This window comes from Opisthorchis viverrini (genome assembly GCF_000715545.1).
Source record: "Opisthorchis viverrini unplaced genomic scaffold opera_v5_348, whole genome shotgun sequence".
Lineage (NCBI taxonomy): Eukaryota > Metazoa > Platyhelminthes > Trematoda > Opisthorchiida > Opisthorchiidae > Opisthorchis > Opisthorchis viverrini.
In genome coordinates this window covers 138558-153907 of record NW_008752006.1, presented here as the reverse complement: position 1 = coordinate 153907, position 15350 = coordinate 138558, and the positions used below count along the sequence as shown (strand labels likewise).

Below are 15350 nucleotides of genomic sequence, written 5' to 3'. Positions count from 1 at the left end.
CACGTAATGTAGGTGAAAAAGCCGAGATATTTCGCCCTTATCCCGAATGCAGTTTGGCCTTCAGCCATCAGCCATATTCAACGTTGGTTTTTCCTACACCGTCGATGATGATGATGAATACACCGTAAATACACTTTGTCATTCGTACACCCTACATTGATCTTCCCTTAGAAGGAACACCTGTGGGGTCGTAAGCGAAGCTAATCCGAGAAGTCCTCGGCCCTTTTAAGCCTAAATATTCACGAAAATCCTACCACGGGATTGTTCTTTCATAAGATGAACGGAATTAACACTACTCATAAGGTCGACGATAACTCTGAACAGTTCACCATTGGTTTTGCCCTTTTCGGAGCCCATCGGGCAGGCCTAGTCGCTGAATCTCCGTAATCCTTTTCCCATACTTAAACACCAAAATATGTGTGTGTGTTGTGATAGAAGCTTATTTGCTGGTGTTCACGGAAAACTCAGCTGTTATTCATCGGAATCTCTTAGCCTGAATTCGAATTCTGCAGGTCGGTTTCAGCATTGTTCATGAGAAGACTTGTATTACACTGCCACTCACTACATCATCAGCATCATCGACAGCGTGACATCGGCGTTCAACACCGGTGCTTCGTTGCCGCACAACCATTTATTTCAAAGTCCTATTGTGAAGAAAATAATAAAGATGGATGGGGAAGGGATTAAGTGCTAGCTTACTACAGTCATTCCAGGCTTCCTACACCTCCAAACAGTCATTCAGGCAATCTGTATAGAAACTGACAACAAGAACGCCACTGACATCGGTTGGCAGCCTTATCTTGCAGCGTCTCCAACCAGGCGCAGTGAAGATCACGCGGTCCCCATCCTAGAAGGCGAGTAGCACCGACAGCATCCGAACGTTTCGTGATTTCTTTCATACCTCCATGCTAGGTCAAGGGTTGGCCACCTCTCCTCTTCCGCCAATCTGAATTGGGAATGGAAAACAACACTGTCTTCGGCAAACGATGGTTAGGAATACGCAACACATGTCTCAACCAACGCAGCTTATGGTGCTCCACTCACTAGGCACCACTGCGCTATTCAGTTTTGTTAAATTCATTTTTTATAGCCACAAATCATGTCGGGTATACAGGCCGAATGATGAAATTTATGAAGGAATGTTTTCACTTGTGAAACCTAGCTTAGAAGGTTACAGACCAAATTGTGCCTGTCCATTGTGGGTCTACCGCTCATCGCTCGTACTTCCACCCATTTTGCCTAGAACTTTCTCGCTCTATATGTCTACTGAGGCGTATCAAAGGATCCGGACATTAACAACACCGATATTTGTGTCCCACTGTATTTTCAACCCCGCCCTTACACTTTGGAAATAGGGGTTTGCCAGCAATTTTCGTATATCCTGTTTGGTTTCGTTGATACGCAACCTCCCTTTGGGATCATCAGCTTCGGGACGCAACAGTTAGTGATGTCTAATACGCACTCACATACCTGTGTCAGCTGATCGAACTGGAGCAGGATTTGGTTCGAGAATCGTCTGAATCCCTTGTTTGAAGTGTAGCAATGCAAAATAACTTGGATCCTACTCAATTTTCACTTAAACTTTCTCAGTTCGATGGCGTCATCCGATTGAGCCTTCCATACAACGCAGTTCACTTGATAACAAAAGAACTGTCAGGGAAAAGTTTAGGAACTAATGCTTTCATACTAGCAGGCAGATAATTTTATGCTAAGGACACGTGTTCGCTTACTGTATGTCATTACTTTCTTGTCTCATAATGTCGATTTGCCCGTGAAACGTTTTACCTTGATGTGTTTGATTTGGACGCAGTTACTGCTAGATAGGAGAGTATGTAATGTTTCTCTGGGACGCACACGGATTAGCGTGGACATGGATTTAATTCAGAACACGTGACTCAGTGTTATTCACTCCATAAGTACACTAGAAGAGTGGACGGAACTTCACCTCGTGCCACACCCAGCTTTTATGTACAAGGAGGATTGTGGTACTAATCAATGCCCCGCTCTGTCAGGTGTGTTAACTTCAGATCATTGTTAGAATGAAATGCTTTATCTTTGATACAAAACTGAGCTCTCTTGCTCTAGCTTTTTAAAGTGCAGTTTCGTTTCCGCTGCAGTATCCAAAAAAAAGCCGCAACTTCACTGGTGTATTCCTGCCTTCTGGAAAGCTTACATTTGGTTGGTCTTCTCAAATAGTTTCTTTAGAGGAGGGTTATCTTCTCGAAAATGGTCGTATAACTGCTCACCTCCCACGAGATTCATGAAATCCTATAAAGAAAACACAAGGGTAATTGGAATAGGTCGTATTTACAAAGCAGTTTTTTGCACAATAAGTGAATCTATTAGGCTACGCACTGCCGATGGGATTTTTTTTAGAAAAAATAAACAGCAGATTCTTCGGTATTAAAAAGGCCATCGTAGTCTCGAGCGGTCATGTTTAGGTATGTCCAAATGGTCATCTCTGAGAAGAAAGTGAGTTCTTTGTCCTAGGTAGAAGTTTTGTGAGGTCATAGTTTATCTCTAGACCACTTCCAGCATGCTTCTTAGTCCCATGCAAAAATAATTTTTCGTCCCGGGAAGTCACTGTCTATACCGGTCTATGCTTAAAATCTGCTATTCCACCGATTTCAACATCCGCCCCAAGGCCACACTTGATCGTGACTCGTCTGTGATTCGTCAATCTGGTTTGACAATCTACGATGAAATCCCAATGTAGCACGAATCAGTGTTTGTCATTGGAGAACTTCCAGTTTTATTCATTGCGTTAAGAACATAAACGAATGAAAAAACTGCTGTATCCGTTGACTTTTCGGCTCCCAATCTCTGTCATAAACTTTTGTGCACAGAATGGTGACAACCAGAACGAATTTTGTTAAGCCTTACAACTTTCACAAAGTTTCAGGTAGATAGCAGTTAGTACATCGTTGTGAATACTACGTCGCGTTTTTTGGCAGTTGAATTGATGATGGTACTTTCTTATTGTTACAAGTGTCGCCTCCATGTAAACATTCCGGACTTTTTCTCGCTGTGTTTTACGTCTACGTGCTGTCCAGCCTTTTAGGGTACCGAGGAATTTTTCTTTGATTGAGAGCTCATTAAAATAATTGAATCAGATGCGGTTTCTTCTATTTACTTACCAAATATTGTGCTTTCTGCAACGATTTCCAGCTTTGTCAGTTTATTTTTCAAACTCCTACTGGTCTCAAGCGCACACTTTATGCTATATCGCGTGGTTACGGTAGGGACAGTCAATCTGGCCCTCCTTCGGTCCCAATGATCCACCATTGGCAACCTGGTGGATGCCAACGACGGTTTGTGCAACAGTTCATGGGTGGAACATGAAAGGGCTTGGAGTACCATACATTGCCTTGTCGTTAAACCTGTGTTTGCTAGTTGAACAAGGTATCAGTCGTTGGTATTTCGGATACTTGTTAGTCCTCACTAGACGCAGACTCATTGTCACCTTCCAAATTGCCATTTATGGCAATCTCCTCGGTAGTTTGCTCCCGAATCTAATCTTTTTGTTGGGCAAACAGTTACTGGAACACGATTGTTTCATACCCTCACTCCTAATGGATTTAACCTCACTTCCTTGAATAACTTTTCCACATTTTACTACGATATCTCAATACCAAGTTAATCCTGTAGGCTTTCAACCCCTTGTCACGTTCAACCTATGGTTAACGCTTCATTCTACCGTATTCTTTTTTAAGGATCGCGTGGATCTTCCACCCAGGCTTCTGATTGCGATTGCTTTTCGATGAGGTCACAATCGATTTGGCGCAGTTCTCCGAATTTCACTGGGGATTCTGAACTGTTTCTACGACAGCCTCGTCTTCGATCAGTGAGTGGAAGTCACGATGCTCAGTCGACTGCCGAGGATCCTAGTGTTCATATCCATAAAACTGACCGGCATGAAGCTCATAATCCGCACACTAATCCTGTGGTAGCCGGCTCACAAGCTATGCTTTCCCAGTCCGGTTGTGAAGCATGGACTGCATCAAATGAATGTGGACTGGAGGCTGGTCGTCGACGAACTTTGAGTACTGGAGCTCAACCACGCCGTGCTCTATCCGGGATTCAGCTCATGACTAAGACAGATTTGGAACAGCCTTGTCAGTCTACTTGTCCAAGCTGCGGATTCGGCTTGAATACTTCCGAGACTAAACGACGCGAATGGATGAGCGGTGTGCGTGCGCTTACCTATTCGAAAACCGACTCTATTTGTTGTCCAATCGATGGTTGTGCTTATGTCTGTTATGGACGGGCAGATCTATCATCGCATCTGACGTGTAGTCACTTCCCTGAGGGTGAGCGCATTTCTTTCTGAAGATCTTTCGGTATTACTCTTTTTTGGTTATACTTCTCTCGGCTGGTTTCTGTTCCAAACCAAGGCATAGTACCTCGGGAAAAACGTTCTCTGTATGCAACTTAATCTGAACCTGACAAACCGTTTTGCTTACTTAGTCGGGGAGGGGTTGGTCACCGCTTGTGGAAATCCTTGTCAAGTTGTGTAATTCACATAAAGGGAAGCGGCACTGTGGAGTAAAGTGTAACTTCTGTTATTACTAAAAATACTGAGCGCAACAGTTGCTTCCCAGTCGTTTCTCTAATAGTTATACAACAGGCGATCACTTCAAGGTCTGTAGTCTGAGTTTAGCTTAGACTCATCCGACTTGGGTACTCTGTTCGTAGTTTTTCCATACATTTAACGATCGGTGTTGATTTCCATTTTTTCGCAAATCAGCGAGCCGTGTTATTGATGGGTGAATAACACTCAGCAATATGTAAGTGATGTTGCGAATTTGTCAGAGGTCTAATTCTTAGAAATGACGGTTGCTGGTTGGATGTACGTCATTTTATACTGGCTCCATTGGCACAATGAATTAAGCTTGTCGCCTCCAATACGTATTCAATTGATTCATTTTTATCTGTCTGTCATTTTTCTTCCCACTTAAGTGAAGACGTAATTGCTCAGTGTAGTTTTACGCTGCTCCGTTCTATCCCGCGCTGTTCCTCGCTATTCCAACACACGTTTTTGAGACACCTTGTCTGATCCCACTTTGTCCATCCCATCAGTGTCCTTCTAGCATACCATGTTCATCAAGGGAGGGATGATAAGCTGTAGGTGAGTGATGGTGTGAGGGTTGGCGGAAAGGGACGGTGAGGAACTACAGAAGTGTGTTTACTATCTGCTATAGTTGTTATCATGTCTGCTTATCAAAATACAGTTAGCCACCTTGTGTTATCAAATAAAACATTGCCCCTATTTTACTTTCTCATTTGGTACAGTTAAACTGTGAATCTCAGCTTGTCGTAAGTGGGTGTAAACAAATCGACCTCGTGTAAGGCCTTTTGTGCTACTACCAAAATACACCCACTCGTGCTTGTAGTCGTGCTCTCCAGCCATTGGTAGTCCATTGGGTGGACATGTTTACAAAGGCTTGCGCCAGATAAGACCTCCATAAGACCTCTGTGACTGCACCGATGCGTTAGAATGCAGGATAGTCAACAACAACAATAACAACGCCGAACCAAGTTTCTAACGTGTTTTATAAATTTTGCTATCGATAAGACTGAGCTTTTTGACGATTACCCCCATATGCAAATTAATTTGGTTTTAGCGGGAGGCTTCACTGGATTCCAGCTTAATCTCTCGCTTATGGTATTCTTTGACTGAATCTGTTGCAGACAGGCCGTCCCATGTTTCATTCGAAGTACCCCAATGTATTTTTCGGACAGAATACCACTCATAATGTTGAAGTGCTTTAAGCAGCCTTATGGGTAGCGTGTTCCGTGTTTTCAACTCCAAACCCTTGTTGAAGAAAGGTTTGTGCTGGACAGGCCATGACGTGGTAATGCGAAATGAAAGCGGCCACTGTTAACTTGAGCATTGTGGAATCTTCGCACCTTCCTGGTTTCGTTCCGCCTTACCCTGTTGTGTGACGAGCAGTAGATCTCACTGTCACTTAACCGGAGTACTCTCACTGTCCTGTGCTGGGTTTGTATTTGGTGAGGTTCCCAAGGGACTTTTGGTCAATCCTGTGTATGGCGTCTTGCTCTAACATTGTGTGGACACCTTGTTGTTGAACGTTTTCTCTGGAGACATGGTTTTGTACAATCAGTTCCCAACTCCCCTCCGTTTTCTCTCCTTATGAGGACCTTTCTCCCTGGTTGTATGGCGGTGAAGCATCAGATTCCACTGCTGGTGTATCGTGGTTTATGATTATGGTGATAATGGTGATGAGCGACGAAGACTCATTTATCACTTGGCTTGAACGCAAACGGTAATAGTGATTATTCTTAGTTCACTGTTTGAATCCTAGCCTTTTTATGATTATTATGATGTTTCGCAACAAACGTTGTCCATTTTACTCCCCACTTTTCCAGTCCAAAACCAATTGGTCCGGTTGATTTTCGCCTGCCCCGTCAAGGATTGTCATATGGTCTGCGCGGATGAAAAGAATTTTCAAGCGCACTTCAACCGCCATTTATTTGGCTACTTGCCCGGTGATTTGAGTGGACTCTTCCCTCCTGTCCCAGTTTCCTCAGTCTCCGAACATCCTGATGCACCCATACTCAAGCAGCAATCTCCTCTTCCCAACGCTGACATACAGCGTACTGACGTGGGTGTCTGCAGTCTGCCCCCGTCAGTGTGCTCTCCAAATGTCCGCATCGATCCTCCTCACACTTCTGTGCTAATGGAGCGTGAGCTCGAATCAACAACTTTGCCTATTCCTGATATTTTCCCAGCCTCCCAAAATCCATTGATCCCTGCAGAGCATGCCCTGAGCTCCCTAGCATCCTCACACACGTGCACTATGAGTCCGGTTTCAGAAAGGACAACTCTAGATTTGACTAAGCTTCATTCACCACCGGGTGTCGTTCATTTGAGGGACAGTATTCCACTGAACACCACTGATTTTATTGAGGTCGGTGTTGACTCTGACCGGGGTATGTCAACAGGCAAACAGCATACCGAGATTCATGACCAGATTTTGGCTGCCCCAACCATAGCAGGTGGTACTGATACTGGTGAGTCACTGCTAGGTTTCGTGTTTGAACATCTTCCTTTTGGAGTTTCTTCCATAGTATCTTTCCTAACATGCCATAATCTTTTTATTATCCACGATTGTCTTGTTTCCACTCTGTTTTTTTGTACTCACTTTCATCCCCTACTCATCTGCAGCGCCGTCGATCACTTGGACTCACGTGTTTTCTTGGTTGTGGTTCCTTGGAGCGTAGCTTGTTGTTTTAAATCGAAAAAACGTGATCACCAACATCTGAGAAATCGGGAGATGTTGTTGACCCTTGTTTGTGCACAGTTTTGTGGTTCCTGGTGATAGTTCTTGTACTTTCAGTAGATCCAGTGTGTGTGCAAGTGAACTGTGTGAACCCTAAAATTAATATAATCTGAGTCGTGTCACACTACACACCGCTGCAGATAGAAAGAAAGGTGCATATCACGTGTGAGTTCAATCGGCTTTAATCGGTGCAACCGTTTTGTAGAGTGTTTTGCTGGATACAGTGCGGTGTGTGGACTAATTGTGCTACGACATGTTTCGAACTACCCAGAGCACTTTCATGTTCGAACCAGAAGCCAAGGATTCTGTGTGATCAACTTTATGTTGAATGTTCAAAACCTCATGCTTCGAGGAAATTGTAACAACAAGTTGCATTGGCCGACACATCTCACTACAGGTTACTAAAGCCATCTGTCTTCGCGCGTCAAAATCCTCACTAGGGTCTTCAGAGTGTCTCCTTTTTTCCGCTGTTCATACATTGGAGGGTATTTCGGTTTGTTCTTAGTCTTGGGACCATCTCTGTTTACACGTAATTGATTTGCCGCAAAGACCCGCATTATATGTGGATCGCTACAAAACAGCGATGTTTCAACTCAGAATCCCGGTAGGTCGGATTCATATGTCAGTTAGCTGTCCTGTTGGAATACAGATATTTCACCGTGCACGTGTCTAATAGAACTTAACAATCAGGTCCACAGTGTTTACTTATGATTCGAGCGTGTTAACGGTCCCAGATCTCTTTATTGATAGGGTTACGCAATCGCCAAACTACCCATTGAACTTCTAACGTGGCTGCTGCCATGTCATCAACAGAATAAATCATATCAGAAGTCGAGCCTCTGATCCAATAGGTTAGATTGCCCCCTTAAGACTCTGAGATTCCCTCAAATACGAACCGTTGAGAACAGGGTGTGTGAATCCTCGGGACTATCTGCTTGAACTTTTTTCGTCGGCGTAGAGAACACTTCGCCGAAGCTTTATCCAAGGAACGCTACACACTCAAATTCGGACAGTTTTTCGTTTACCAAGGTCAGCGTTGGTTTCTTTCCATAAACTTACGACACCATAAGCGCGAGCTCTACGATTTTTTCAATCGAAACTATGGTTTCGATTACGATATACCAACTATCTTGTCGGTCCTGGTCGCACTAGCTTCAGTCACGTATCTAACAGATACATTTTCTTCGTTCACTGAGACAGTGTAAGACGAAAACCAGTTTGGCTTCCATGCACTTTCTCGTTCACTCATCTCTTCAGGCTAGGGTTTCTCCTTTTTCTTTCTAACTGCAAAGTCAATATTGCTCGGTATATTACCGTAGATAGATACACATAAATGTCATGCTAACTTTCTGTGTTCACCTTGGAGAGTCCCTCTGTGTGACGCTGAGCTATTTCGCATCCACTCACATATTTTTTAATATTATTCCCATATCTATCCGCCGAGTTATGGAACTAGGGTTCTCGGTGTATGTGTTACATTGTCCCATAAGGACATTAGAAATGGTTTACGCTACACAAATCTGTTGCAATCTGAGAAAAAAACAGGTGGCAGCATGAATCTTTCGTGCGCTTTACTTTTTATTGTACCTGGCTTTTTCATGGTACAATTGATCCGCCGTTTCAGTGCACCAGTTCAACTTAGAAGCATTTTACTTTGACTTTCTTCTGTTGTGGCTGTTCTATCCAGACTGTTGTTCGGCTTTCCCGTTTTTCTCTGGTCACGTTTATCGACGGTGGTCGATCACCGAGGAATAGATGTGTCTAGAACACTGTCGGGCGATTACTAAGCCTGATCGACTTCCCCTCTCCTGATCCCTTACTTTCGAACATGGGGATAACTATTCAGTTTAAAAATGAGGCAACCATGTGATCATATGTTGCGTTCAAATTTTAGCATTTTGCAAACTACTGCTATTTTTGCAGCCAAATGTGTGTGTGAAACCAACCACTGAGCGTTTACTACGATCCTTTCCTGCGTATGCCCATAAACATGCATTCCATAACACATCGTTCAAACGGCGTCACGGAGAAAGAGAGGTATTTGGCTTGGGGAGTTCGCAAACTAAGTTGTGGATGATAGGAACACTATTCTAGAGTGATCTTCCTTTGGAGATTAGTCTCCAAGATGAGCCGAATACCGGAAACGAACTAGCTGTGTTCACTTGATCGGTACTGTTTTGTTTATTCTGAGTGTGCGATGCCCTATACTCATATAGCCGTTGTCTCGTACTACAAAGGTGGGCGGTGTATTGTTTCCAGGTTATCTACGAGACAATGCCCATCCCTAGATTAACAATCTGAGCTGGCAGTGCTTAACTTATTTCCTCCCGGCAACCATAGAAGTTTAGCTCTGTAAAGCCCTCGTTGTAGCTCACAACAAACAGCTTGTGTGACGCAGTAGGAACGTGCATTTCCCATGCTCCTGATATTGTTGTATGTTTATTTGGTGATATGAGGAATAGCTGGACGATCATTAATGCGTTTGCGGTCGTAAAACAAAATCGCCAATCCTCGTTCGTGGATAGCGGAATGCACAGTTCCTGTAATAGCCGGAAGGGCTCATCGCTGGTAAGAAATTCCTAACTGTAATCAACAGCTTCATCCGGAATAGCTTGAGGCTGTCTAAAATCGCCATAAACATGTCTTGGTCATGACACTTCTGTGAAGTAGTGTCTAATACCGACTGCCACAGCAAAAATAGTTTCAAATTAGTTACATTTACACGAGATCGTTGAAGGTAGTTCAATTGGTCCAGTGAATATTCTATTCAGTAGACAAATTCACGAACAACACAGTTCTGTGGTCGTGGAATTAGCAGATCTCGCACATTATTCGCCAGCCGAACAACACATCTGTACTGTATTCCAAACCAACATAGTCATAGTGACTCGAGGAATTCCGAAGTTCCTGTTTGTAAGCTGAAGCTGTACTGAACATAGTTCCTTGAAGCCCTTTCATACTTGTGTGATACCTTGTGGTATGTATGACCGTGACTTCGTTATTTACGGTACGCTCATTTTTCAGTTGTTCTTTGACCAACTGTGGTTTCACTCTTCCTCAATAGCTCACATGGATTTGACCGATCACCGGAATCTGATATCAGCACTCGATTTAATACCGGATGATATTCTAATGGAACTACTCAAAGAAGATCGTCCAGGCTTGTGGGGTGATGGAGTCGCACCAAACATTGCGATGTATTCAGCTCCACATACGTGGGATTCGCCTACCTATGCACAAGAAGGTTTACACAATCTTCCTTCTCCGCGGCTGAAGGCTGATTGTGTAGATGACTTCGCTGAAGACGCAGAGCAATCAGACGTGAGTGGTACAGCAGGGATGTGCGACTCCGTCTCAGTTGTTCAGCCGTTTGCTAGTGAATCGGTCAATCAGCCTTATCCTGACGACTCTCGAAACAGTTCACCAGCTCTGAATTGCAATAGCTGGGTTCCATCCCCCGTAGTTCACCAAACATGGTCTTTGGCTGTCGCTAACGAACGCCCTTTGAACTCAACGACGTCAGAAGCGGACTATTCCATCCATTCTAAATGCGAAGACTATGCCTATGACTGTCCTCGTCACGTGTTGTCCGACTTGACCGCCGCACTAATCCTACCCGATGTTGAAAGGCGACTGAAAGCATCCATTTCTACTGATGGGTGGACTGGTACGCCCGTCGCTCCAGCCACAACGCCACGGTCAACTGCTTCCGAATCAGTGGTTGACCTTGGTTTCCGCAGTGGAAGACAGGCGTGGTGTTCCGGTAAACGACGGCGCAATGCGTCTGAATCCTCGCCAACTGGTGTATTTCGACAAACTGCTATTTCTTCAGTTGGGAACCAGAATCTGCCGGTCAAAACTGGCAAGCAGTTAACGGAAACGGATGTGACGGTGCCCAATGGAGACTCACCCCACTCTCCGGGACAGACTGAAGTGAGTTGTATATCTATCCTGGAACCTCCGGTACCTGTACTCATATCGAAAGGACTGGTAAGCCAGTTCGATTCATTCTTTCCGTGTCTTAGCATCTCACCAAGTTACGGAAAAACCTCTGTCGTACAGGGTCATATAGTTTTCAAGAGAAATATCATGCTCTAACTTTACTGACGTAACAAACAACTAGGTGTGATATTTGCTTTTCTCAACTCACTTTACCTCAAATCTCGGCTTTACACGGGAAATCCAAACGAACAGCTGTGTTAACGAAAGTACCAAAGATATATCAGCTTCCGTCCGGTAGAATACAAATGGTACGCACGTCATTTCACACAGCCCGATGGGCTGCTACTGTGGCAAAGCAAGCAGAAACAGGAGACGTCACAGCAATGAGTATCCACTCAAGCGAGTCTGGTACGTCATCATCATCATCATTGTCAGCTGTAATAACCGCGTGCTTGTCGTACGGTGGTTGTAGCTGCCACAATTTCGTTCGATGATTCGGGGAGGTGGGGTAGGTAGCTGCGAACTGGAGGCGGGAGCTGATAAATTAGTGCGTAAATACAGTACTCTAGGTGGACTGTTAAGTGGGGGCACGTGGCGCAACTAAGATTGTTGTTGCAAACGAGGAGCACGCCTTTACCGCTAAGCGAAAAGCGTTGAGAGGTTCTCTCAGCACCAGATTGTGTGTACTCATTCGCAGTTGCAGTGGAAGAACGCAGGCTTGAAACGCAAGCCAAGGATCATGTACCTCAATATGTCTGTCTTACGTGTGATGGGCCTGAACAGGGCCACCGTGATCGTTCGTAATTCAGCTTTATCGACTGTCAGACACCTAATTCACCCGGATCATGTCATTCATACCAACACTTTCTTCAAAGTAACCACAAGTCGTTGGCCCTGTTTTAGTTGTAGAGCATAGGCTGAGGAGGACTGACTTGTTTACCAAATGTGTTATGGTCAGTTCGAAACTATTTTTCATCAGATCTCATTGGGTTCGCCCCCTGTGAGTTGGTCGACTCGCAACGGTTGACCATGTTTTTACTGAAGTATTTTCTCTTCTGCTAACCTCAGCGCCTCATATTGGTTCCAACGGTTTATTTGTCCTCATCATTTTAGGTAACATTAGTAGTTTGATCTCACCGAATTTTTGAGATGTGACACTAGGTCCACACTCAGAATAGGTTGGAACATTCGTGGCAATTCTAAAAGTGAGGAAGCCCGTAACGTAAGGTCCCAATTACATTTTCCATGCGTTGATGCAGCTTCGACTGATTTAGGCACCGCATTTCTTAACCTTCTTGTTTTTTTGTGGTTCTTAGTTTCTCCAAAAATGACTGTATTTCGAACCCTATTTTCCGCGCTTCTTTGTGCACCTGTAATTAGGGCAGGCATTTAACCTGTGGTAGGAAAAAGTACTTGATTCATGCTTTCCGGTTGCTATCTGATGCTGTCGTCTTTTACGGCACTGAGCTTGTACTCGTTCAGCCGTAGCACCCTTTCGATGCCTACTGCCATGCCGCCGGAAGAAAACACAACAGTTGGGATGCTGCCAGGTTGCCCAAGTCTAGACAGGGGAAGTTGAGAGGCAGGGGACGGGTCGAACCACGCCACGGCCCTTCCGGTCAGTAAATTCGGGCTCTACCTCGCTTCCGAACTTGTACTGCCCCTGATGAAACAGTTTTCAACCATCCACACTGTGGTCTGGGAATTGTTGAAACTGTCAATCTTTTACCAAGGTCGCTGCACATTTGATTCTATGAAGTCCCGGTCCGTCTTTAAATTGTTCGACTCTGCGTCAGTGCGAACTCTTTTCCAATGCTTACTGCATTTGGAGTATAGGTTCCGCAACAGTTTTCAATTTACTTCAACTCCACTCGTTTTGCGTTCACACTGACTTTCTACTCAAAACCTTTCATATTCCTTAGGTTACTGGTGACGCGCGGTTCATGAATGGCCACACTCCTTTCATCAAAAACTCCCACGCTCCTTCTCATGGGAAGAACGTGACATCTCTCAAAAACAAAACTGTCCACACGAAGGCAACTTTTTATGCGGATACGGAAGATCTTCCAGCTAGGCACGATCCATTGGTGAACTATGCTGGTACTTGGACTTCAGAAGCCAATCAAACCTATTGTCTATCACCCAAGCATCCGGGTGTCGAACCGAAGAAACGTCGTCGCAAATTGCACAAAGTTATGACTGTTGACTCTGACAGTCATCTACCCGTAGCACGTATACCTTCTGCGAGAAATTCTAGTCCACAGTTATCAATACCCCACCCCATATTGTCTCGAAGACATTCCCTTCTATACTTCAGTCTGGTGAATTCCGCTGACTCGCCACCCTAACACACAACTGTATTTTTCAATTTTATCAAATAACTACGGGGCGAAAGTTTGACGCCACGCAGTTTTGTCACCAAAACAACTTATCATTCAAAACAACATTCTGTGTTCGAACGATGTAAACCATATTAATTTGTTCTTTTGTGATTGTATCGCCCGTGCATCCCGGTTGTTAAGCTGGAAATCGCTAAGAAAGCCTGGCGATGGCTCCACATGAATGTACCTTTCGGATTGTGTAGATGCCTTATTCATATTCCTAGCCCTGTAAATAGCACCTTCATCTGACCGAATTTTTCGCTCCTCCCGTTTTGTTGCTTGTTTCCCTAACGCTGACGAAATTAGCTTTTTGTCTTGTGCTTCCTGTTGGTTTCGTTTTTTTTCACTGTCACTTTGTTTCCTGATCATTGTTGATCGTACTGGTTGCATTTGATTTACACTCTTTGATCTTGCTACCTCATGTTTCCTGTGAAACAACATCCGTTTTTTGGTTTCACGTGATTATAACTTGGATACGTATCAGTGTATCTAGTCTGGTTAACGAAAATCTCATCGGAAACTTTGTTGGTTTGCTACTAGACTGTCATCGGCAAAACTACCGATGATGTTTATTGCATTTTGTGTATATATTCTCTCCAATCGGCCTTTTGTTTTTTTCTGTATTAGTTGTGACTGATGAGCCTCAATAGTTGTACCTGTCTTCTCGCTGCAACGATTCAGTAAATGTATTGTTGTGTTGCGTCGTTTCACACCTGGTGACGGATCCTGTTTTCTTTTCCCATCGATTCGGCACTGTCCTCGAAGATTCCTTACCAGTAGCGGTACACTATTAGTCTATGGCGGTCTTTAACTGTCTTATAAGCATGTGGGAAAGGCTATCCTAGTGAATATAAAGAAGATAGTATCAGGCGCGGTTCAACGGACACACTTGATGATATCCACTGGTTCAGATTTATGCACTGAACAGCATACATTCATGTCTTACTACCAGCAACGAAATATCTGTTTCTTCTGGTAAAAATAGAATATTACCAATAGGAAATTTACCTGCTCTGGATGTTGAAGAAACTGTCGTGGAGTCTTTTCCCTGCTTCGTATCATTCAGGAGAGTTTTTTTCCTTTCGGGTTTTACAACTGTCTAAAAAGGAAATCATTTTGACTTCAATTGTGAAGTTCGATAACACAACAGTGTTCACTGAGGGGAACTGCTTGTACTTTCTACCATTTCATTGTGGCAATCTTGAGTAAGAACGACAAAAGGGGTCCAGTACCTCGCGTAACCTGACCTTCCGACCTAAAGCTATCACCTTGTCCTGTGTTTCGGTGCTTCAGTGATCCCACTACACTACACTAACCATTCCATGAGGTCCAAAGGGGAACTGCGAGTAATCGAGCGGTCAGGGGTTAAAGTCATATTGCCCTCTGCGATAGGAGTGTGAAGACAATAAAGTATTTCCCTCAGGGACCGGCGTGTCCATCTTCATGGAGGCGGCAATGCTGCCTTCCCCTGAGGAAGGACGGGTTAGAAAACGTCATGATTAAAAATTGCACACTCCGATCGCTTAAAGATTAACGGTGGCTGCCAGCACATTATTCAATACAACTGAAATACTTTTAAAACCAAGTAGTTTGGTGCTACTCAAAATACACCTGCTGCGCGCAGCCGCATTAGGAGTGAGACAGTAATGCCCCACTCCTTGCGACCTCGGGTTAGGCTAACCCCTACAGCCGGGCAGGTCAGCCTTGAGTCATCGGCTCCGGG

General features: G+C 44.3%; 1 protein-coding gene across 1 annotated transcript in view; it reads left to right on the top strand.

Moving 5' to 3' along the window:
* T265_10242 (hypothetical protein) overlaps window positions 1-14329 on the top strand; it is a gene marked incomplete at both ends in the record, with an annotated part of 52861 nt that extends 38532 nt beyond the window's left edge. Inside the window, 4 exons of the mRNA XM_009176559.1 lie at window positions 3714-4310; window positions 6391-7035; window positions 10369-11294; window positions 13169-14329. Coding sequence (XP_009174823.1) covers window positions 3714-4310; window positions 6391-7035; window positions 10369-11294; window positions 13169-13594 — 2594 coding nt within the window. The remainder of the gene's footprint in view (window positions 1-3713; window positions 4311-6390; window positions 7036-10368; window positions 11295-13168) is intronic.
* Window positions 14330-15350: the final 1021 nt, after the last annotated feature.